General features: G+C 43.9%; 1 protein-coding gene across 3 annotated transcripts in view; it reads right to left on the reverse strand.

Moving 5' to 3' along the window:
* LOC115146013 (rho GTPase-activating protein 5) overlaps positions 1-25,302 on the reverse strand; it is a 38,341-nt gene extending 13,039 nt beyond the window's left edge. The window contains exons 1-4 of one of the 3 annotated variants that reach the window (XM_029687757.2): positions 25,062-25,302; positions 19,567-23,471; positions 18,266-18,416; positions 472-549 (exon numbers count right to left, since the gene is read on the reverse strand). In XM_029687757.2, the coding sequence (XP_029543617.1) occupies positions 472-549; positions 18,266-18,416; positions 19,567-23,280 (3,943 nt within the window). In that variant the 5' untranslated portion in view covers positions 23,281-23,471; positions 25,062-25,302. The other 2 variants (XM_029687758.2, XM_029687759.2) reach the window with 2 other exon arrangements.
* Positions 25,303-26,204: the final 902 nt, after the last annotated feature.

The following is a 26,204-nucleotide window of genomic DNA, read 5'->3' on the forward strand; positions in this document are numbered from 1 at the left end:
CGTGGGTATGAAGGGATCGGGAGACAGACGCAGGAATGTGTAATAGTTTTTTTTATTGTACCCAAATGACGGCGTGCCATGTAAAGGCATGGAGACCAAACAAACACGTAACAAAAACACAGGGTTGATACCCAAAGAAAAGAGCGAGGAGTACCTTGAATAAATAACACACGGGACGAGACCCGTAATCATCTGCGCAATCCACAGGGGCACGAAAGCCCAAAACACACAGCACAGGTACTCACACGAACGAACGGACATTGTAACATTAAATGGACAGGACAATGGTAAACCAAGGACACACTTTTACAATTACTAATTCACTGGGAATAGGGGCAAGGTGTGCGTAATGAAAGTTCCGGAGGGATCCGTGAAAAAATATATGAATATTTTTGAAGATGATAAGGGGAAAATGAGCTTTTAAAAGAGAAAATAATGTAAGAGCAGTTGACAGTTGCAGATGTGTTTTACCTTGATCAAACTGCTTCTGAATATTGTCTTGATCGGTCTTGTTTCCACTCACACGATACAGGCCCTCTGTATTAAGTCCTGGAAGACAAAATAAGAGATATTTGGAGATATTATGAAGTACAAAAAAACAGCCTACTAGGCTGACCTGCTATCAACATAGTTTGATTTCCACTGGGAAAAGGGTAGGAGAAGTCTAAAGCGGTTTTCCCTCCAGCAGTGATTTCAGATCAGAGAAAAATGTAAATGCAGACACAGCCACATAAAGCATGGCTGAACCATCTTACACACACACACACACACCTGCGTACGTTGACAAGGAGGAAGGAACAGACACAGTTAAAGCTTGTGGATCCTGAGGCCATGCTTTGAGGAGGCAGCAACAAGCAGCCTAGCAGCTACCCTGATCAGTTTGCCAGGTGTCCTCAGATCACACCAGCTGATCTGAGGACAGGGCTTGGGGAGCATCTAATCAGCTGCATAATGCAAGCTCTGTGGGTGTGTGTGTGTATAGGCAGTAAATGTGCGCTCTGTCCGTGCTCGCTGCAATGACAAACTGCAGTGGGTGTGACCTTGCAGCACATACACTGAGCAGCAGCACTGAGGCAGTTTATACTATAGCCGGGCGCTCCCACTCACACACACAGCGTGGGCTTATATATTCCTGAGACGCTGTAACATGTCAGAGCAGGTCCTTTCTTACAGCACTCAAGGTGAGACTGATGTGATGACACACTGGGTTCATACTCTATAATACTGTAGCACAGCAGTACAGGTGCAGAGGAACAGGTAGGAGCTGAATTTCTTGCTCACCAGCAGCCAGATAAATGGCAGGTGGCAATCCAGGTGAATCACACACTGCACAGGACTGACTAGGCTCCGTCCCAAAGTCCCTATATAGTGCACCAGAACCCATAGGGCCATTTGGGACACAGCCCTAGCTTAGTTATGACATTAACGTCTTATGGAAAGTATTCATTTCCTTTCCCAATTGGTCCTTGTGCAATTTGTGTGTGAGTCTGGTCGGCGGTGTAAGGCCCCTCCTGACACTGTCAGCAGAATGTAAGCTCACAGGCAGGGCAGGAGCATGAACACAATCGTGCTACACACACACACACAGAAAACGCTGCACAAGAGCAGCACTGAGGACATTTCCATGGCATGATAAGATAGAGATAAGAGCTTCCATTTTATAGAGCGTAACACTGACTCCCTCTTAATGCTGTCATTCCTGACTTATGCTCTGATTTCCTCTAACCATTCGTTCATGTGAAGATAATGTTTCCTGTAACCACCATTAGAAGCCATTTAAAAAGCCTCTCAATGTAAGTTAGGATCTATTCTGAGAGGCGACCGAAGGCATGCTAAGACAGCGGTAAGCTAAATACCACAGTCTAATGACTTGCTCTACATCCAGTCCCTTCAGAAAGTATTCACACACCTTGACTTTTTCCACATTTTGTTATGTTAACGTTACAGCCTGAATTTAAAATGGATTACATTTAGATATTCTGTCACTGGCCTACACACAATACCCCATAATGTCAAAGTGGAATTATGTTTTTAAACATTTTTTTTTACAAATCCATTCAAATTGAAAAGCTGTAGGTATTCAACCCCTTTGTTATGGCAAGCCTAAATAAGATCAGGAGTAAAACTGTGCTTAACAAATCACATTATAAGTTGCATGGATTCACTCTGTGTGCAATAATAGTGTTTAACATGATATACAAATATTCCAAAACATGCAACCTGTTTGCAATAAGGCACTAAAGTAAAACTGCAAAAAAACATGTAACAAAGAAATGTACTTTATTCCTGAATACAAAGCGTTATGTTTGGGGCAAATCCAACAACACATCCTTGAGCGCCACTCTTCATATTTTCAAGCATGGTGGTGGCTGCATCATGTTATGGGCATGCTTGTCATCGACAAGGACTAGTGAGTTTTGTATGATAAAAATAAACGGAATAGAGCTAAGTCCAGGCAAAATCCTAGAGGAATACCTGGTTCAGTCTGCTTTCTAATAGACACTGGGAGACAAATTCACCTTTCAGCAGAACAATAACCTAAAATACAAGGTCAAATATACAATGGAGTTGCTTACCAAGACGACATTGCATGTTCCTGGGGGCTAAGCTAGAGTTTTGACTTAAATCTGCTTGAAAATCTATGGCAAGACTTGAAAATGTCTGTCTAGCAATGATCAACAACCAACTTGACAGAGCTTGGAGAATTTAGAAAATAATGTGCAAATATTGTACACATCCAGCTGTGCAAAGCTCTTAGAGACTTACCCAGAAAGACACTGATTGTTGCCAAAGGTGATTCTAACATGTATTGACTCAGGGGTGAATACTTATCAAATCAAGATGTGAGTTTTTCATTTTTACAAACGTTCACATTTTTCTTCCACCTTGACAGAGTATTTAATGTATATCGTTGATAAAAGAAATTACACATTTTTTTATCCCACTTTGTAACAACAAAATCTGGAAAAAGTAAAGGGGAGTGAATACTTTCGAGAAGGCACTGTACATAGACACAGGTCTCAGCCATAGAAATAGAATGTATCCTAATTGTTCTAGTCATTCTATTTCTATGGTCACAGCGCCTGTTAGTTCCACCCCACATCATGGCTTTTCTGACTGTTGCCATGCCATCGTTGAAACAGCACTCACAGAAGAGTGTGACCCTGGTTTTAAGGAGAAACGGACCTCAAACTGTGGGACTGGCAAGCGAACAGTCCTGTCTAGCTGATATATGCACATGCCTCATGGTTGTAATTTAGACACCAGTTCATCTGTAGCAGGATGCAGCTTTAGTTATCGTGTGTTAGTGTGTGTGTGTGTGTGTGTGTGTGTGTGTGTGTGTGTGTGTGTGTGTGTGTGCCGACGGGTCGAGGCTTTTGACTGGATGTGACCCTTCCTGCTTTATTTAGTCGAATGACTGGGAGGAAGGTTGCAGCCAAAGACAATAAGAACAAAATGAACTCAAATGAGTGAGGGAGGGAAGTGCTACGGGGAAGTGATCCGAATTTAGATGTGTTCTACAAGCCGGATGTTCTATTGTCCTCCTCCCTAAATACTCTAACTCAGCACCACCATCTCCACCAGCACTACTACTACACTCACTCTGTCTGGAAGTCGGAGCTAGCCTGGACCCAGATCTGTTTGTGCGGTCTTGCCAAATCCTACGGAGTTTGCAGGTGCAAGACAGCAGAAATAGATCTGGGACCAGGCTAGTACAGAACATAGGCTCACCTTACAACTACAACTTCAGGAAATACCTGAGGAGACTGATGGCGGCACTGGAATTTTTGCATTTCAAAATCTGATTAAATGGAACCTCCAGCGGTATATAAATCTCCTGATATCCTGGGTGTGACAGTTAGTTCCTGTGTAGTCATATCGCCGTAGAAACTGTGGAACGATCCACTACAGTGTTTAGTTTAACTGCCGGACAGCTGCCAGGATCGTTTTATTACCATGGCAATAATAAAATCCAATAACTGAATAAAAACCACCTGGCCTCTGGTTGTCCCATGATGATACCACAAAAAGGTCAGCAGTTAGATGTAACAGCTAACACTGTTGTTGAACACAAAGCTCGAGTTTAGGCTTAGATATGGTAACCTACAGGCCAGGGATCATCAACTAGATTCAGCCACGGGCCAATTTATTTATTTGAGTGGATGATCAGGTGGCCAAAACATAATTACAAATCATTTGTAGACTGCAAATTGACCACAAGAAGCCCTAACATATATGTTTGAGAAAAACATTTTAATTCAAACCTTGCTTACATTTGTATACAATCATATATATTATGCATGGGAATACTTTTTGAACAGATTTGCTAAATTAAAATCACTTGGAGCTGATGACAGTTGGGGAACCCTGCTGTAGGCAGTATGTCCCATAGTTTAATTTCCAGGCTAAATAACATTGAGGACCTCTGGCATCAAAATTGTCAATTGAAACCAAATAGAAGCCAAACTCTTCTAGGCAACAATGGTATGAGAAATATGCTGTGTTAAACCAGTCAGGTGGCAGAGCTGAGAGAGAGTTGAGAACTTCACCATCATTGCCCATCTTCACAATCCTCCTGATCTAATGCTATCCTACATCAGTATCTACAGTAGGCCACAGATTCCCACCCATATTCCACAAAAATAACAGAATAAAGTGTTTTTTTAAACCCATTGATCATGACAAGGACTCAACTAATTCAGTCAGAGAAATAAAAGAAGGTAGCTAAATATCGCCAAAACGAACTTGACTGTTGTGGTGGTGAAATGTTCTGGTCGTTTGTAACTAGTAGCTACTCTGTCTGGACTGGAGTCTAGGGCCCTATTCCATCCTCAGTGGAGGGAGGCTGAGGCTCAGGCCAGTGCTTGCTTACTTCACAAATGGCACCCTATTCCTTACATAGCGCACGGCTTTTGACAATAGCACAAAATAGTGCACTATGTAGGGAATAGGATGTCATTTGGGATGCAGAGGTAACAGTAACTAACTACATTGTATTAAGAGACCAGAGCATCCTAGCCGACTCATACAATTCCAGTAGAGGTCGACCGATTAATCGGAATGGCCGATTAATTAGGGCCGATTTCAAGTTTTCATAACAATCGGAAATCTGTATTTTTGGTCGCCGATTTTTATTTATATATTTTTTTATATACCTTTATTTAACTAGGCAAGTCAGTTAAGAACACATTCTTATTTTCAATGACGGCCTAGGAATGGTGGGTTAACTGCCTCTTTCAGGGGCAGAACGACAGATTTTCATCTTGTCAGCTCGGGGGAACCAATCTTGCAACCTTTACAGTTAACTAGTCCAACGCAATAACGACCTGCCTCTCTCTCGTTGCACTCCACAAGGAGGCTGCCTGTTACGCGAATGCAGTAAGCCAAGGTAAGTTGCTAGCTAGCATTAAACTTATCTTATAAAAAACAATCAATCATAATCACTAGTTAACTACACATGGTTGATGATATTACTAGATATTATCTAGCGTGTCATGCATTGCATATAATCTGACTGAGCATACAAGCATCTAAGTATCTGACTGAGCGGTGGTAGGCAGAAGCAGGCGCGGAAACATTCATTCAAACAGCACTTTCGTGCATTTTGCCAGCAGCTCTTTGTTGTGTGTCAAGTATTGCGCTGTTTATGACTTCAAGCCTATCAACTCCCGAAGTGAAATGGCTAGCTAGTTAGCGTGCGCTAATAGCGTTTCAAAAGTCACTCACTCTGAACCTTGGGGTGGTTGTTTCCCTTGCTCTGCATGAGTAACGCTGCTTCTATGGTGGCTGTTGTCGTTGTGTTGCTGGTTTGAGCCCAGGGAGGAGCGAGGAGAGGGACGGAAGCTATACTGTTACACTGGCAATACTAAAGTGCCTATAAGAATATCCAATAGTCAAAGGTTAATGAAATACAAATGGTATAGAGGGAAATAGTCCTATAATTCCTATAATAACTACAACCTAAAACTTCTTACCTGGGAATATTGAAGACTCATGTTAAAAGGAACCACCAGCTTTCATATGTTCTCATGTTCTGAGCAAGGAACTGAAACGCTTTCTTACATAGCACATATTGCACTTTTACTTTCTTCTCCAACACTTTGTTTTTGTAGTATTTAAACCAAATTGAACATGTTTCATTATTTATTTGAGGCTAAATTGATTTTATTGATGTAATATATTAAGTTAAAATAAGTGTCCATTCAGTATTGTTGTAATTGTCATTATTACAAATTAATTAATTAATTAAAAAATCTGGCCGATTAAATCGGTATCGGCTTTTTTGGTCCTCCAATAATCGGTATCGGCGTTGAAAAATCATAATAGGTCGACCTCTAATTTCCAGCTTAGTGTATTAATAATTGTTCATCCTTGCAGCCCTCTGTACCCATAAATCACCAGCCCCATACAATGCGGGAGAGGAACGGAGATGGGACGGGTGAACTAGTCTGTATCCCAAATAGCCCACCCTATGGGCCGAGGTCAAAAGTGGTGCACTAGAAGGGTCTCCCGAGTGGCGCAGCAGTCTAAGGCATCACTACAGACCCGGGTTCAATCCCAGGCTGTTCTAACCCGGCCGTGACCGGGAGACCTATGAGGCGGCGCACAATTGGCCCAACGTCGTCCAGGTTAGGGGAGGGTTTGGCCGGCCTGGATGTCCTTGTCCCATCGCGCTCTAGCTACTCCTTGTGACAGGCCAGGTGCATGCACGCTGACTCCGGTCACCAGCTGTACAGTGTTTCCACATTGGTGTGGCTGGCTTCCGGGTTAAGTGAGCAGTGTGTCAAGAAGCATTGTGGCTTGGCAGGGCTGTGTTTCAGAAGAAGCATTGCGTCGACCTCCACCTCTCCTGAGTTCGTACGGGAGTTGCAGCGATGGGACAAGACCGTAACTAGCAATTGGATATCAGGAAATTGAGGAGAAAAAGGGGTAAAACAAATACAAAAATGTAATAAAGAAAAGGGAATATGTTGGCATTTGGGAGAAATACATAATACAGTAGGATGCCATCGTTTACTATACTGAACAAAAATATAAAACTATGAAGAGTGTACCATGAGCTGAAATAAAATATTCCAGAAATGTTTCATATGCACAAAAAGCTAATTTCCTCTAAAATGTTGTGCGCAAATTTGTTTACATCCCTGCTAGTGAGCATTTCTTCCTTGTCAAAATAACCCATCCACCTGACAGGTGTGGCATATCAACAAGCTGATTAATACACAGGTGCACCTTGTGTTGGGGACAATAAAAGGCCACTCTAAAATTGTCTGTAATAAAGCCCTTTTGTGGGGGAAAACTAATTCTGATTGGCTGGGCCTGGCTTCCAAGTGACTGATTTCCTATGAACTTTAACCCAGAAGGCTAGGGTTTAAACAATTATACTGTAAACTTTGATGGCAAGCTTAGGTACAGTAGATACTCTAGACAAGACACATAACTGCTCCTCTCTTCTCTGGGGCTGAGTGAGCACACTGACTCATCCCATATGGCACCCTATTCCCTATATAGTGCACTACCTTCATGCAGAGGCATTTGGACCAGGAGTAAAAGAGTGAAGGATAAGCTCATAGACATCAAGCCCAGTTGGCAGAGCAAAGTCTGTCAGTGGACGTAAGGTTCCATCAAGAATGTGTACACCTACAGCAAACAGACAGTAAGAAGCAGCTCCCCTGGTACTCGAGAAGACTTAGCAGAATGAGGGATGGAGGGAGGAGAGGAGGCACGGCAACTGGGGGCTAACACTGCTACTGCACTGACTAGAGGACAGCAGAGAAGGCAATCATTAACATGAACTCCTTCTCTCTCCCTCCCTCCTCTCTCGATCCTCCTCTTCTAGTGCTGACTGGATTGCAGCCAGGCTGACTGGATTGACTGCCACACAGCATACCTGAGCAGAACCGGGCTAATTATGAGAGGAAGGAACAGCGACATAGGTATTGGAATCCATAATGACAAGTTTGACAAGCTGATCATGTTACCTAAATCAAATTTGATTTGATTTGACCTAGGGTCACAAGAACACCTTGCGGAGAGAACATTCATTAAGTGTGTAGTTGGAGCATGTGTCGATACAGATAGGATGAAAAAAGGCAGCGATGCTCTCGGATCAGCTTTCTCCATTCAAATCCTACCGTAACATTAGTATTATTCCACAATTCTGACGACCGATCAGCACCTAGACATACATTTTCACCTACAGTTGAAGTCGGAAGTTTACATACACCTTAGCCAAATACATTTCAACTCAGTTTTTCACAATTCCTGACATTTAATCCTAGTAAAAATCCTGTTTTAGGTCAGTTAGGATCATCACTTTATTTTAAGAATGTGAAATGTCAGAATAATAGTAGAGAGAATGATTTATTTCAGCTTTTAATTCTTTCATCACATTCCCAGTGGGTCAGAAGTTTACATTTGTGTTTGGTAAGCATTGCCTTCAAATTGTTTAACTTTGGTCAAACGTATCGGGTAGCCTTCCACAAGCTTTCCACAATAAGTTGGGTAAATTTTGGCCCATTCCTCCTGACAAAGCTGTAACGGAGTCAGGTTTGTAGGTCTCCTTGCTTGCACACGCTTTTTCAGTTCTGCCCACAAATTTTCTTTTGGGTTGAGGTCGGGGCTTTGTGATGGCCACTCCAATACCTTGACTTTGTTGTTCTTAAGCCATTTTGCCACAACTTTGGAAGTATGCTTGGGGTCATTGTCCATTTGGAAAACCCATTACCGACCAAGCTTTAACTTCCTGACTGATGACTTGAGATGTTGCTAAAATATATTCACATAATTTCCCCCCCTCATGATGCCATCTATTTTGTGAAGTGCACCAGTCCCTCCTGCAGCAAAGCACCCCCAGAACATGATGCTGCCACCCCCGTGCTTCACGGTTGGGATGGTGTTCTTCGATTTGCAAGCTGCCCCCTTTTTCCTCCAAACATAACGATGGTCATTATGGCCAAACAGTTCTATTTTTGTTTCATCAGACCAGAAGACATTTCTCCAAAAAGTATGATCTTTGTCCCCATGTGCAGTTGCAGACCGTAATCTGGCTTTTTTATGGCGGTTTTGGAGAAGTGGCTTTTTCCTTGCTGAGCAACCTGCTATATATAAGGTCCCACAGTTGACAGTGCATGTCAGAACAAAAACCAAGCCTTGAGGTTGAAGGAATTGTCCATAGAGCTCCGAGACAGAATCGTGTCGAGATACTAACATTGAAGGTCCCCAAGAACACAGTGGCCTCCATCATTCTTAAGTGGAAGAAGTTTGGAACCACCAAGACTCTTTCTAGAGCTGGTCGCCCGGCCAAACTAAGCAATCAGGGTAGAAGGGCCTTGGACGGGGAGGTGACCAAGAACCTGATGGTCACTCTGACAAAGCTCCAGAGTTCCTCTGTGGAGATGGAAGAACCTTCCAGAAGGACAACCATCTCTGCAGCACGCCACCAATCAGGCCTTTATGGTAGAGTGACCAGACGGAAGCCACTCTTTAGTAAAAGGCACATGACAGCCCATTTGGAGTTTGCCAAAAGCACCCAAAGGACTCTCAGGCCATGACAAACTAGATTATCTGGTCTGATGAAACCAAGATTGAACTCTTTGGCCTGAAAGCCAAGAGTCACGTTTGGAGAAAACCTGGCACCATCCCTACGGTGGAAGCATCATGCTGTGGGGATGTTTTTCAGCGGCAGGGACTGAGAGACTTGTTAGGGTCGAGGGAAAGATGAACGGAGCAAAGTACAGAGAGATCCTTGATGAAAACCTGCTCCAGAACACTCAGGACCTTAGATTTTTGCTGGGTTTATAGTTTATATATCTGTGCATGTGACAGTAAATGAGAAAGATGTACATCACTGTTCCACTTTCCCTACAACCCCCTGCCCCTTTCCCTTTTGTTTCCTCTCGCTCTCGTTCTCTTCTCTCACCAGGGACAGCAGCAGCAGAGCAAAGCTACATTAGTTGCCTTATTGTAAAAGATTAACAGCTGCGAGGCCCATTAAAAATCCTGGCCTGAATATAATGAGATAAATGTGATGGATTATGCCAGCAACAAAAACAGGCTTGTAATAAGAATTCAGTTTAAAGTTGAACTAATAGGAACACAGTGTATATGATAAGGCTGTGCTGATATTCTACTCTTAAAAATTGAATTTTTCAGGCTTTGATGACATCAGCCAAAGATATTGATGGTGATGACACATTGGAATGACTTTCCAATCAACAGCTAGCTAGCTACATTCTTTTAATTCCTTAAACTTTTTCAATACTTTTCGTTTTTGCTGGCAGCCTAGAAAATGTTTCTGAAAAGTACCAAGTATATGCTCACACACACGCACAGGCTAATCACGCTAGGAGTGTTAGAGAGGCTTAACACAATGATCCGCTCATTCAAACACTTCACTCCTGCAGTCCTGAGAAGTATTAATACCTACGGTGTAGTAGCTACGCTGGTTAACGCTGTCATACTAACGACGTTGTGATGTGGGGAGGACTACAAACCAAGCCACTATGCCAGCGCCGATCAACTGCCAGCCTAGAGCCATGAAAACTGTTACATAAACAAGAAGTAATGTCCTATGGTGTGTCAGTAGTGCATTACACAGGGTAATTTGACCCTGGTTACCATACCAACAGTTAAGTGTTGATAAACAGAAAAGAGGAACTCTTTTGAGCTCCTTGCTATGGGGTGGGTAGGGCTGGCTGATGGTTGATGGAACCAGTACAGTGTTTAGGGCCTGTTGGCAGAGAGTGTTCTGTTCAGGCTGTGTTGTGTTGTTCTTCCATTGTGAGGCTGATGTGACATGACTGCCAGCAGAAGAGGAAGGGGAGGGCCACCCCTGGTGCCTATGGTGGGCACTCACTAGGGAGGGTCGGTGGCACTGGCAGGCAGCTCCGAACAGAACAGGGCCATGTTGCGTAGTGGGAAAACGTTTGGAATCAGAGTGAAATAGGACGGCACTACCTAAGCTTTTCCAATAAGAATACAGATTTTCGTTTTGCGTTGCAAACACTGTGTTCTACTGAACAAGACCCAGGCCTGCTGTTATACACAGACCCCAAAACACTGGGGCCTCCTAGGGCCAGCACCAGGCTAGAAGAGGTGGAGGAGGAAGAGCTGGAGGAGGAAGTAGAAAAGGAAGAGGAAGGGGAGGAAGAAAGAAGAGCAAAAGGCGTAGGATGAAGAAGAGTGCTCTACACCACCCAGCCCAGCCTGCTTGCAACCACAACTTGAGAAGAACAGGACCTGATGTGTGTCGAGTCGACAGCTCTGTCATATCCAACTCACTCAAGCTCCCTCTGTGACATCCTCTGGCCCCAGACTGAGGGGAGAGAGCGGAGCAGAGCAAGCTGCCAAAGGGAATAACAGGACTTTTGTCTTGTTCAACATGGACCGCTAAGCGTTTGCCCCGTCCGTGGAGACCTTGAAAAAGCAGTCTGTCACATCATCACTAAATTCCCCAGTTGCAGCTGGCCTCCAGCAAGGTGCTTGAGTCACAACGGTCAGGGGAGTGGAGCAGGAAGAGTAGAACACAACAGCAGCACAGCAGAGGTCAGACCCTCAGTTCCAGTATTGCTGTAGAAAGAGAAGAGCGTGTCCCAAAGTCCCATGCATAACTGATTGTTGTTTGTGTGAACTGACGAATCATTCAGTCGGTCTGGAGGGACACAGATCCCCATTGTCATGGGGGGGGGGGGGGGGGGGGGGTTAAGTGAGTCATAGTTCATCTGACTGGAGGGGAGAGAGCCAGGCAGGTGGTAGTTAGAGGCACATCACAGGGCAGAGCCATGCCCCAGAGGCTGCTAGCTGGAGCACAGGGCCTGCCATGTCATGCTCAACCCCACAAGGCAAAGTCATGCCCCAGTAGTACACAGCACAGGGCCACAGGGCCTGCAATGACGCCCATCCACCGTGAAGCTACTGCTGGAGCTGGATTGAAAGGAGGCTTGACTAATACTGTACATCTGATCATGGCCCTACTACTGCACCTCCCTCCCCACAGCTCTGAGCTCCCCCTCCTGGGCCTGGGCAGGGCAATATACACACACATACACAGATGGAGACAGAGAGCGAAAGAGATGGCAACACTTCAATGCAGTATCACAGCTCGCCAGAGATGACACTTCAAAAGAACAAGGCAAAGATGATTAATTATGGCCGCTACTGTTACTGTCGCAGTACCACCTTATCCCTCCCTCTCAACTTCCGACACTCAGAAAAAGACCAACAAAACAAAGGTAATAAACACATACAAACAAACCTAGATAAGAATAGAAGAGGCCTAATCAAAGTTAGAATACGTCAACAAATCTTTTACTTTTTCCTACTAATATTGACTGTAGTACAGTGAGTATTCTCGAGAGCCGTTTTCCTCGTCTTGGTTGACATTGACGGCTAGCGCGAGTAACTCAAACTAGCATGGCTGGCGCCTGACAATCATTGGCCCATTGAGGAGCAGAGTAATCCCTGAGACTGAGGAGAATGATAAACAGGACGCCGCGGCGCAGTCGCCACCCCCACCCTCCCAATCTTCAGATCCAGGGGCTAAACACGCACACGCACTGCTGGGAAAGAGCTGACGGATGCTTTTCCACTCAGCATAAAGTCACTTTGAATGCTGAAAAAGCTCATGGTTATTGTAACTGCATCCCCACTGAGTTGGTTTGAGTCCTCTCTCTGCTCCCCCTCTTTCCTGGTAAGTACAGCAGCAGTGGTCCGATTGGAAAACCAACTCATCAGGACACATACTGAGGGTTGAGGGCTTAACATGCAGGCTGATACAGAAGTGTTAACCAGGTCAGTATTGCAAAATATAATTTGGTCTCAGTTACTTGTGTCTAACAAATGTATACTGAACAAAAATATAAACGCAACATGTAAAGTGTTGGTCCCATGTTTCATGAGCTGAAATAAAACATCCCAGAAAGTTTCCATACACACAACAATCTTTTTCATATCAAATTTTGTGCACAAATGTCACCTTTGCCAAGATGATCCATCCACCTGACAGGTGTTGCATATCAAGAATCTGATTAAACAGACCGCTCATTACACAGGTGCACCTTGTTCTGGGGATATTAAATGTGCAGTTTGGTCACAACACAATGCCACAGATGTCTCAAGTCTTGAGGGAGGATGTAATTGGCATGCTGACTGCAGGAATGTCCAACAGAGCTGTTGCCAGAGAATGTCATGTTAATTTCTCTACCAAAAGACGCCTCCAATGTCATTTTAGAGAATTTAGCAGTACGTCCACCGGCCTTACAACCGCAGACCACGTGTAACCATGCCAGCCCAGGACCTCCACATCAGCCTTCTTCACCTGTGGGATCATTGGAGACCAGCCACCTGGAGAGCTGATGAAACTGTGGGTTTGCACAACCAAATAATTTCTGCACAAACTGTCAGAAACCGTCTCAGGGAAGCTAATCCGTGTGCTCATCATCCTCACCAGGGTCTTGACCTGACTGCAGTTCGGCGTCGTAACCGACTTCAGTAGGCAAATGCTCACCTCCAATGGCCACTGGCACATTGGAGACATGTGCGCTTCACGGACAAATCAACTGTATAGGACAGATGGCAGAAAGGGTGTATGGTGTTGTGTGGGTGAGCGGTTTCCTGATGCCAACGTTGTGAACAGAGTGGCCCATGGTGGCGGTGGGGTTACGGTATAGGCAGGCATAAACTACGGACAACAAACACAATTGCATTTTACCTATGGCAATTTGAACGCACAGAGTTACCGTGACGAGATTCTGAGGATAATTGTCATGCCATTCATCCGCCGGCATCACCTCATGTTTCAGGATGATAATGCACTGCCCCACGTTGCAAGGATCTGTCCACAATTTCTGGAAGCTGAAAATGTCCCAGTTCTTCCATATTTGTGATACTCTGGATCAACGTGTACAACAGTTTGTTCCCGTTCCCGCCAATATCCAGCAACTTCGCACAGCCATTGAAAAGGAGTAGGAAAACATTCCACAGGCCACAATCAACAGCCTGATCAACTATGCGAACGAGATGCATGTCGCGCTGCATGAGGCAAATGGTGGTCACACCAGATACTGACTGGTTTTCTGATCCTTGTTTTTAAGGTATCTGTGACCAACAGATGCATATCTGTATTCCCAGTCATGTGAAATCCATAGATTAGAGCCTAATGAATTTATTTAAATTGATTGATTTCCTTATATGAACTGTAACTCAGTAAAACCTTTGAAATTGTTGAATGTTGCTTTTATATTTTGTTCAGTGTAGCTAGGAGTAAATACTGGTTAGCTCATAGAATACCAATGCATTAATCTCCTTTACTTAGTGTATAGCCTTCATTTTATGTACACAAATGTCACTCAGAGATGACAGTCGTCCCTTATTGTGACCCCCTCATCCATCTGGTGTGGGTTAACTTGACTGTTGACTTTCTCTGTGATCCAGTGAGATGGCTTTATCTGCCCATGGCTGTTTGTGAACATCACAGGCTTCCATTACCACTAATGGAAAAAGTGCATCAAGGGAGCAGGCTACTCCTTCCTTACTATTGTGAATCCCTGGGGAAACAAATCTCTCTCTCGTACCAGTACTAGTACCAGTCAAAAGTTTGGACACCTACTCATTCAAGGGTTTTTCTTTATTTTTACCATTTCCCACTCTTTGCCTTGATGACAGCTTTGCACACTCTTGGCATTCTCTCAACCAGCTTCACTTTGAATGCTTTTCCAACAGTCTTGAAGGAGTTCCCACATATGCTGAGCACTTGTTGGCTGCTTTTCCTTCACTCTGCGGTCCAACTCATCCCAAACCATCTCAATTGGATTGAGGTCAGGTGATTGTGGAGGCCAGGTCATCTAATGCAGCACTCATCACTCTCCTTCTTGGTCAAATAGCTCTTACACAGCCAGGAGGTCATTGTACTGTTGAAAAACAAATGATAGTGGGACTAAGCGCAAACCAGATGGGATGGCGTATCGCTGCAGAATGCTGTGGTAGCCATGCTGGTTAAATGTGCCTTGAATTCTAAATAAATCACCGACATTGTCACCAGCAAAGCACCACCACACCTCCTCCTCCACGCTTCACGGTGGGAACCGCCCATGCAGAGATCATCCGTTCACCTACTCTGCATCTCACAAAGACACGGCTGCATCTCACAGACACGGCGGTTGGAACCAAAAATCTCCAATTTGTACTCCGATTTCCACCGGTCTAATCTCCACTGCTTGTGTTTCTTGGCCCAAGCAAGTCTCTTCTTCTCATTGGTGTCCTTTAGTAGTGGTTTCTTTGCAGCAATTTGACTATGATTCACAGTCTCCTCTGAACAGTTGATGTTGAGATGTGTCTGTTACTTGAACTCTGAAGCATGTATCTGGGTTTCTGAGGCTGGTAACTCTAATGAACTTATCCTCTGACTCTGGGTCTTCCTTTCCTGTGGCGGTCCTCGTGAGAGCCAGTTTGATGGTTTTCGCGACTGTACATGAAGAAACTTTCAATGTTCTGGACATTTTCCAGATTGACTGACCTTCATCTCTTAAAGTAATGATGGACTGTTGTTTCTCTTTGCTTATTTGAGCTGTTCTTGCCATAATATGGACTTGGTCTTTTACCAAATAGGGCTATCTTCTGTATACCACCCCTACCTTGTCACAACACAACTGATTGGCTCAAACACATTAAGGAAAGAAATTTCACAGATTAACAAGGCACACCTGTTAATTGAAATGCATTCCAGGTGACTACCTCATGAAGCTGGCTGAGAAGAATCCAAGCGTGTGCAAATTGGTCATCAAGGCAAAGGGTAGCTACTCAAATATAAAATATATTTTAATTTGTTTAACACTTTCTTGGTTACTACATGATTCCATATGTGTTATTTCATAGTTTTGATGTCTTCACAATAGTTCTACAATGTAGAAATAGTAAAAAAGTAAGAAAAACCCTGGAATGAGTAGGTGCTTCCACATTTTTGACTGGAAATGTATATATAACCCAAGATTAGCTACTAGTCAGCATGCCAGTGTGAACATGCTTCTTTACACAGCACTTCATTAATTCTTTCATTTTCTTTCCTCCATTTTGTGATGTGGAGAGATGAGAGGGCCCATAGCAACAGGGGAGAGAAAGGGTGAGAGAGAGGAGAGATGCCGAGAGAAAATGGGCTGCCATGGGTGTCTGTTAATTGAATGTGATTGCTTATTTTCTTTCAGCATTCTTCAGGCTCTTGATGAAACCAGCCACTCTCTTCCTGCACTCTGCAGCACTGTGCTGTTGTATGTTATGTTCAGTGATCCGATGTTAGTCTGCCACCTATTATAACTATTTCCTTAGCGCAGGACTTCCAGTCCAGTGGAAACCAAGGTCCCCAGAGCTAAATTCAGGCCCTGTCTGAGTCTCATCACAATTGTCATAAGAAACCAACAGAAGACAAACTCTTTTGGCCACAAACTAGGCTACTCGTACCCGTGTGAAATTCACCACCATGTTGGTTTGTTTGAGACCGTCTACTAAGCTACTCACTCACTGGGTATTGATTAGTAGGCCTACCAGTCAATGTTTCCATTGAATATGGTGGTCAGCTACAAAGCATGGTAAAGGGAAGTAGGGGGGCACGATGCCCCTGAAAGCAATAGCAGGCAGTTTCCAATGACTACTACTTGAATTAATTCAGACTTTTACTCTATTCTACTGACTTCAAAGCAAACAAAAATAATCATCTTTTTACCCAGTTTGGGTTAACATATGCTCTGAGATTACATTCAACCCCCCAAAATTAATGGAAAAGCACTTTCTTATATCTATGAAAAAAACAAATGCTGCATGGCGGGTTCACTAAGCTCAGAGGATATCGTTTCCAGTTCCAGACACTACTGTGAACTGCAGATTTACAAATCAGATATCATAACCAATACCCTAGAGGGAGAATTCTGCTGCTGCCTTCAAAATATTGCCCTCTCTCGCATTAGGCTAAGTGCTTAGACAATAATGGCCAATGAGATTTCCAAATGCATCAACATCAAATTCCATTTAATCATTCACCATGCTCAGTCGCTCACCCTCCCCTCTTCTACCCCCCTTGAAATGCAATTTATTACTGAGGAAAAAGGACAAGTTTAACGAAAACCGCGATTGAGTGTATAAGCAGTTAGCAGAGTCTTCTTTCCCCAGTCATTGCTTGCAGCTGGTGACTGATACACTTTGCAGATATGAAGGCGGGTCAAGACCTTTGTTTCATTGCAAAGGGAAACAATATTGCTACAATGCTACATTTGACAACTAAAGGATTATGAACAAATGTAGCTGGGCATCTCAGTGAATAAGATTGTTTAAAACTCATGCGCCAAATTAATGAATCACTAGACTAACCCTTAACATTATATGAGATCCAACAATTAAAAGGATCAAGTGAGCTACGTAAGCGCTTCAGAAGATCTTAAGCAAGGTTAAGTCGATACAAACAGGAGGGGACCCTTACAAGGAACTACACCATAGCTCTAATAAATTCATCCTCTCTTCTTCCTGGAATTCAGTGGTTTATAATGCAATAACGTCAGTCTTTCCCCTAGGATTTTTTGAAGCAGTGGTGGGTTGATGGCTTTGGTCATCCTGGGGCATACCTTTATACATCTATTAATAGGGTTGGCTACACTTTCAGGATTACAAGCTAGTTACACCCGCAATAACATCTGCTAAATATGTGTATGGGACCAATACAATTTGATTTAGCTAGCTAGTTACCTTGGAGGTTTCTCGGAGGATCGGATGTTGTAACTTGTCTCTGATCTTAAAAGCACGTATCGGCAGAATAAATAAAAAAACTCTCTCTATATGTATATATTAGATTTTTTTGCGTCAATTTTTTTCAGTGGCGACTGATTTTACAGTGGTGGTGTGCCGCTGCTAAATAAATATAGTGGAAACACTGAACAATAACCAAAACCCCAACGATGGTCCGTCATAAAGGTCATGCCAGTCTGTTGGGGCAGAGGAGTTATCATATTATCATAGAACTGAACTCCCAAGAACTGTCAGCTAGTAGTGAAAAGGCAGCAGGAATAAATCCCACATTTTGTTAGCAGTGGCCGCAAAAAGCTCAAGTGAATTCCGACCAAATAGCAAAAGATACAGTACTTGGGGTTGCCTACGATCAAGAGAGAAATGGAAGGCACGCCCACATACACTACAACAGCGTCATGCTCACACACTCAAATAGCAACAACAACCCAACCCAAGTCGTTCTCCAGAGATGAGGGAGAACTGATAAAAAGTAACCTACCAGTGCGTTCAATGTAGTCCACACACTTCTCAATGAACAAGGGGATTGGCCGGTCCGGGGTGACCAGGTTCTGCAGGGGAACACCAAAGTAGTTGCTGTCCCAGTTCCTTCGTGTGGGTGGGTACAAAGGCTTTGGGGGCTTGGATTTTGGCTGTGAATAACACAAAAACACAGTGAAAGACAATATTACAGCATCGTTTTCAAGACAGAGAAAAAAGTAAATACTTTGAATGTCAATTCTTCAAGAGTTGTCATCCCCCACAAGTGTAAAACACCTTGCAAAAAATAATATTTTGTTCTTTGTTCAATGTTCTGTTGCCTGGTTATCAAAGGAAGCAAAATGTTCAAACAATGAGAATATTCTTCATGGCAGTAGTGCTACTGTACTGTCACCGATTCATGATTGTAATATATGAAGTTTGGCTTTTAGTCAAAACATTTTTGTATGATAGATTTCCCTGTTATATGCAAACAAAATCATTTACAAAATGAAGAATGAAACAAGCTCTTTGAAACGTAATTGTGATGCTTTAACTACTGTATTTTTGTGAAAATATAAAGTTTGTGAGAATATAGTTTAACAGGCCAATCTCTCCCTTATGTCCCAAATGTCACCCTATTCCCTATATATTGCACTACTTCTGGCCAGAGTCCATAGGGCTCTGGTCAAAAGTTGTGCACTAAATTTGGAATAGGGTGCCATTTTGGACATAACTGCTGTCCACTGATTCATGCCTCAGTGCACTTCCTCCAAGCCCTGGGAACCCTGCCTGCCTCCAAATGCCTTTAACATCTGGCCAACTGTAGCCAGACCAGACTACAATACAGTGGGATGCCCAGATATTCTTCAACTGCATAAATCTCCTATCACTCCTCAACTATGACAACAGAAGGGGCTACCTGCAATATGGCGGTCATATTTAACCGTGATTATGTTGTCACTGCTTGTGTTGTAGCTTGTCTTAACTGCTGAGGAATGGGAGTGCATGTTTGGCAAGGAATATGTGATTTGCAATATTGAACAGAAATTGCAAGTCACGTTTGCTCTCAGTGTGATAGATAAAACATCAACTTGCTTCACAGTGCAGACGATTCTGAATCTCTTTCATAGTAATCATGTGTAGTGCTTCAGATCACCGTATTGTATGACCAGCTGTTAAGACAATGTACAATTACATACAACATGTACAATAGCTTTGATTTCTCTTTACAGTATTAGGCCTAAAACAACTCTAAAACAACATTTTTTAAAAATGATATAAGAAACGATTACACAGAAGATGAAGAATCAGAACACTTACCTTTTTGGGTTCCTTTGTCTTTGGCGTTTTCTTCTTTTTCTTCTTCATGTCATCCTGCTCTGGATCGGAGGTGATGGCAGGGTTGTCTATCCCTCCCTTCCAGGGGTCAGCAGGGGAGAGCAGGGGGTCCTCCTCACTGCCCCGATGGGCCCTGCCCTTCTTCTTCTTCTGCATGGCCGGCCCAGACTCATCGTCGCTGACGTCGGAGTGGACACGTCTGTGGTACATCTTGGTTTTGCTGAAGAGTATTTTTGAGCGGTGCTTATACTTGGAGGGCCTCCTGCTGGCTTGTGCCTTGCGGTCGAAGCCGTTCTCCTCATCCCCGTGCAAGACGTGAAGCCCCCCAAACGAATTGCGCATTTTGACAATCCTGCTCTGGGTGTCCTCCGGGACAGCGTAGATGTCATCGCTGAAGCCTTTTGATTTCAGGAGAGTGTCTATGGGGTCTGCGTAATTGTCGGACGTCTCAACGTCTTCACCGTGGGCCATGGGGCCGCGTTGTCGTCTGTTGCTCCTCATCCCAGCCTCGATGGTCTTCAGGAGATTGGGGTCCAGCTTCTTGACGTTGGACTTGGGTAGTATAGGCTTGGGCCTAACCGGGGGAGGCACTCTGTGGTTGCGCTCGTGGTCACTGAGAGGTGTGCTATGGACAGGGTACTCGTTTCCCTCCAGATCGATCCTGTACTTAGCACGTTCGCTAGGCGTTGGAAGAAGCTGCACGTCATCCCCGATGGGGCTGTAAGGTGGAGGAGCCTCGGTGTCATCCTCTGAGTCAGGGTAGTAATTGTAAGCAGGGGAATGACTGTGGGGAGACTGGGGGAAGACATCTTCGCTCGCACCCATGCAGTCTCGAGAGCTATCGTACATGAAGGCGCTCTCGATACTGCTCTTCTTCTCTAGCACCTCGTTGAAGAACGGTGTGAAGACTTCCGTCTGCCGATGGTACTGAGACAGAGAGTATAGAGCTGTGAATTTGGCGGTTATCTCCGTAGCGATGTGCTCCCCTTCAGTCATGAGCTCTTTGATTTCGTCGTTCTCAAAGAAGTCGGCTTGACTGTCTGTGATGGCCACCATTTGAACAGGGATGACGTCTTGGACCTCCGCCAGGAAAGCTCTGAGCATCGCCATGGAGGACTTGCGTTTTGCCGAGTAGACCAGGATGTATCCGTGGACAAGCTCGTCCTTCCTGATTCCGATGGAGGAGTGGTAGGAGAGGACTGTGACCTGTATTCTTCTGCGACTGTCGCCAATGATTTTGTTGAGGATCAGAGTGTTACTTTGGCCAGGTTGCCCTGCGCTGCAGGAATGTGAATCCAGGAAAGGTGAAAGGATAAGGTCCACACTGAATGGATCCCCACACACGGCACACATAACGATCCTCAAGTCGGTCTCTGACATGTCTTTGATGGAAGGCAGGGGGCTCGTCACATCAAAGTTGTGCTTTAGTCCTTCTAATACTGCTCTGAGAGCCTGTTTAATTTGTAACTCATTAAACTTCCGCGGAAAAGTATCAGAGGGTATGTCTACAAAGGTGCACTGTAGCTTATTTGCAAGCTGTTGGCCCTGATGCCTCAAGATAGGCATATTTTTGCAAACACTGTCTCTCTGGTTTGCTAGGATTAGAATGAATGGCAATGGCTGAGCGTATCTCTCCCTCCTGTTCTGTGCAATCTCTGCCCTGATTCGCCCTATGCAGTCGCCAATACAATTTAGCGACTCTATGGAGCTGAAGACACAGAAGATTCCGTGAGGTTTGAAGGTCGACGCCCATGTATGGCTAAAGAGCAACGTTGAATTGACATCAACAGGCAGAAGCTCCAGTTCATAGATTTTCCCATCCAGGGTGTACTCGTCATCTGTGGACTGGGCTCGGATTTCATTTGCGAGTTCTTGTGCGAGACCCTCTCTTCCCAAGAGACACAGATTGACTTTTTCAATGTTGACACTGTTATAGTAGAGATTAGAGCGACTGTGGTCCAGCTGAACTAGCCTGTTAGCCAGTACCTGCTCGACATTCATGTCAACGCAGCTCTGTCCGCTCAGACACGTCTCCTTTGTGGGGTGGTAGACGAACCCGATGTGCTTGAGGAGAAGCGACTCCCTGTCCGGGGCCAGTTTCTGCAGGGCTCTGTATCTGGGCTCCTCGTTGAGCACAGTGTGGATCTCACTCATTTTGTCACAGCTTGGGGTGGCGTTTAAATCAAGGTCATAAAACAGCTCAGCGTGTTCAAAAAGCATTTCCTGAAATTCCTCTTTGGCCCTTTCAACTATTTCCTGCTGATGCTGGCTGTAAACATCCCTGCGATCAGATTCACTGATATACTTGTAGGCCTCGTCCTCCATGACAAAACACATGACCTCTTCCCAGGGTTGTCCAGGGCTGATGAAATGGACTCTATCCAACGTCTTCTTGAATCTATCCTTCATTTCCAACCGTCTTTTCTCTGAGAACAGATGTTGGACATGGTTCTGATAAATCTTTTCCCCTTCCGACGTTTTGAGGAGATCAAAGGGCACTCTTCTGTCATTGACTTTGTCAATTTGGTCCGTCTCATCCCACGGGGTGTGCTCCAGCACCACAAACCAGAATTGAAACTCGGCCCTGCTCTTCAAGATGCTTTGAGCCTCTGACCAGCTAAGGTTCTCAAGTTCTTCCAAGTTGTTGAGCAAGTTATTGAGAATTTTTGGCAGGCTCAAGAAGTATTCTTCCCTCCTTTTCCTGATATGTTCCTGCTTCAGCTGTTCTATGTGCTTGTTGAGGGTGTTTCTAGCTTTTCGGGTGCCTTCCAGGTTGATGTATTCCTCATAGTCAGGGTGGTTTTTCAATGTGTTACTCACCATTTTCCAACTTGTGTGATAATCTCTGACGGTTTGTACAATCCGCTTTTCAAACTTGTCGGACACTGTGGCTACTAACTGTCTCTGAACTTTGTAGGCCTCCAAATAAGGAATGGTTTTGGGTTTGCCTCGTGTTTTGTCCATCTGCTGGGTTAACGCATTAAAACACAGGTCTACATTGATGCTAGATCGAGCCGACGTTTCTACCACCAGGAGGTTCTTTTTGCTTGCAGCGAATGCCTGAAGGTCCCTTAGATACTGCTCCACGCACTCGTCACATTTTGTTGCAGCAATGACGATAGGCTTTTTCGATTTGACCATTTGAGAATAAAGGCTATTGACAAATTTCATCTGATCCTCAAATTTCCTATTGCAGCCTTTGCTCACGTCTATACACAATATAAAACCGTCAACATTCAGTTTCCCATCGGCCATCTGCTTCTGATCAAAATCCTGCTCCAAGCCAAGCTGGTCGGTGCAAATGTACATCAGCTTTTCAGCAGACTGTATCTTGGAGGCTGCAGCCCTTTTAGTATAGGGCTGCAGGTTTGTGCTGCGATGGGGCAAGAAAGTCTGATCATCAATGAACTCTGTTTGTTCAATGATTTGAATTTTGCACTCGAGCCCGTCATCACTTCGGTGTGGCACTTCACCCCAGTAGAGGAAGTGATCATTGTTCACCACGCGACCTCCAAAGTCAATTGTGCTCAACACAGAAGTGTGCTCAGTGTAGTAGTTGTCCGCGTTGGAGCGCACATATCTGTTGCATAGGCAGGACTTTCCCACGCCACAGTTGCCCTTCTCCTTCTCTGTCCCTGAGAGGCCAACAACACTGACAGCATAAGTTAGGGGGCGTGCCTCCTTGTTCTTGGCCATTATATTCCCCCTGTCATTGCTTTGTCACTTTCAGGAAAGGTTTCCACCAGCACAGCTACCATTCCACTCCCATTGGTTAGATAGGGTAGTGTTGCACAATCATGGCTTCGTCCCTTTAGTGATGAATCCCTCTTTCCTCCTAAATCCTCGTACTGCGATTGGGAAGCAGGTTCTCCCCTATTATCACCTCACTGAAAAACAAAGTGTATTATTGAAAAACACACATAGGAACCCCAAAAACCTGATTTCATAGGCCTAATATGGTCTGTATACGAAATGGCACCCTATTCCCTATATAGTGCACAACTTTTGCACTATGAAGGGAATAGGGTGCCATTTGGTGTTATTGCAGCGAGTCATTGTCAAGGTGCAAACAGTCCACAGGCCTAATGACAAAATCTGAACAGCATGCTATTTCCTCTCTAGAGACTGTGTCACATAAGCCAAACCTACAGAAATGACTGTTAGTAGCAAATACAAATAAATCCCATGTTCAGTGTCAGTGACTCTTTTCAGTGTATTTTTCCCCCACAGTATATTGGTAACTCCATAAAAAACATATTTCTTCCACTTTGAGTGGAATGACCAGTGACCCACAAATCATTTAGAAATAAATTACTATTCATCATCATTCAATATGGATTCCGTTTCAGTTTACTCCAAGCAATACTATTGTTGCAGGTTACTGTTGCACCTGCCATCTACTGAATATTTTGACAATATTGGCTATTATTTGTTCCACTGTGTATGGTCGTAAGAATCATGCAACACACCCCACCCACCATGACATGTTACATAGCAAACAGACTAGCAAATCAGTCAAATTGACGTCTGACACAATAATGTAGCTACAACCGTCCAACGCTTGTATTAGACATTAATGTAGCTATTATTACATAGCTATTGCAGTTCTAGTTATTACCGAGATATGTGAATATCAGTATCCAAGTGAGAAGGTAGCCAATAGCAAACCATCGCCACCTTCACTCTGTCGTTGACTTCCTTTCATTATGAGTTGTAGCTAGTACCTGACTACATTTCATTCAAGGTCTGCTAACTACGTTCTGAACTGTGAGCCCTACTCAACCCCCGTCATTGATGATAATGACATACAACCAAGAATTTCATCGCCGGAGAGGCACACGTTGAAAACTCACTCACTAGAAAGCAATCCACTACCACGAGATGTAGAGGTTATTTAAAAGTAGAACGCTGTTCTAGACAATTTGCGAGTAACCAACACATGAACGATCTTGCAACAATCATAGGTTCATTAGCTAGACAGTAACGTTAGCTTGCAAGTTAATAATTGGCCTAGCTGGCGTGCTTAATCTGCGCACTATTGGTACAATTAAAAATAACCCATGCAATAAAAGGCTACGTCTGACTATGCCATTGTATTCATAAACTGTGACAATGACAACCCACCAATGATATTTGCATGAAAGAATGACTAGCCAGCTCGCGGGCCTTTCCCCGAAACCACGCAAAAAAAATGCTCGCTTTCCAGTCCTCTCTGGCTGAGGTTAGCCTGCTAACGTTAGCTAACTAGCTAGCAAGCTGTGGCTAACGCTGGCTGGCTAGCTAGCAAGATAGTGTTAGTCGAACAATACATTTCACTGAGCGCAAAATATAAGCTACAAGGACCTTGCCGGAATATTTCGTTACCTCCTTTGATCGAGAATAGAACCATTTGGAATTTACTTGACACAGACAATGCTATCCAAAGTGTAGCTAATGAAGAAACTCGATGCAGTCCATTCCAAATTACATTCCCCTACCTAACATGGTCGCTCCCAGCTCCCGAGACCACGAAAAAAAGATAGCATTCCAAGTGTATTATTTTACTCCAGCAAATTCCATTTCTCAACGGCTCGTGTCCTTTAAGTCACAGGGAGCGTTCGGAGTATACTCTTTCTATTCAAAATGTGATTGTATTCATATATTTAGTGTTATTGGTGTTAGCTGCGTGTACTCCGAGACCTTGCTCCCTCCCCTCTCATCCCAGTCAGTAATGGCGACTGATACATAAACGCTCTCACCATCACTCTCAGTAACTTTTCCATCAGGGCTCAAAGCGGGGGCGCGACGCTCGTGCATGGTTGCTATGTAATTGTGTAAATGAAGAATTTCAATCTATTAACTAATGTCTGAATGTTTGGTGTGCCTATTTGTGTGATACTGATAAACATACCGAGGACTTGGGGATCATCACCAGGAGATGGCACATTGTCAACAAGAATAAACATATTCATTGAGACTGTAGCATTTATACGGTACATTTTTCAATGGTGCATCAGCCTGACCTGTCTGATTTTCCTACTTTTTAAGGCTACGGACACATATTAGTGGTTATGTTGTAGCGTGGAGCCAAACCATGTTATTACATAGTTATAACATGTTCATTATTGGGATATGTATATACGAAATAGTCCATCTGAATAATTTCATTAACATTCCATGTGAATTACAATAATATTCCATGAGGGTTTTATATGACAGACACATTTTTTTCAAGGATAGTGCGCAGCTCTCTGGAGCAATGCAATGTGAGGTTTTTAATACTAGATAGTATGCTGCTCACCCTAAGGCCTATACTTTCAATGCTTCGCTAGTGGATTTTAAGCAGATTTGCCAAACCTTGTTTGCTAAGCTCTTGCTTTTATCTTGATTTAGAGGGGAGGGGGAATCCACTACAGCGTGTCTCTCACTCACCAATAGCCTATACACTGTTCTATACACATTAGCGTCATTGCTACTTGTGTGTCTGCTGTTGATGATTATTTTGTCATTGAAGTGGAAATTCATTGTAGAATTAATTTCAAACTGATGTATTTGGTTCTTTCCAGAAGGGTTGACGGCTAGTAGATAGAATATCCATATGCAATCATGGTATGTGATGGTCAACTTACATGTTGTAATGT

The sequence above is a fragment of the Oncorhynchus nerka genome, linkage group LG18 (assembly GCF_034236695.1).
Source record: "Oncorhynchus nerka isolate Pitt River linkage group LG18, Oner_Uvic_2.0, whole genome shotgun sequence".
Lineage (NCBI taxonomy): Eukaryota > Metazoa > Chordata > Actinopteri > Salmoniformes > Salmonidae > Oncorhynchus > Oncorhynchus nerka.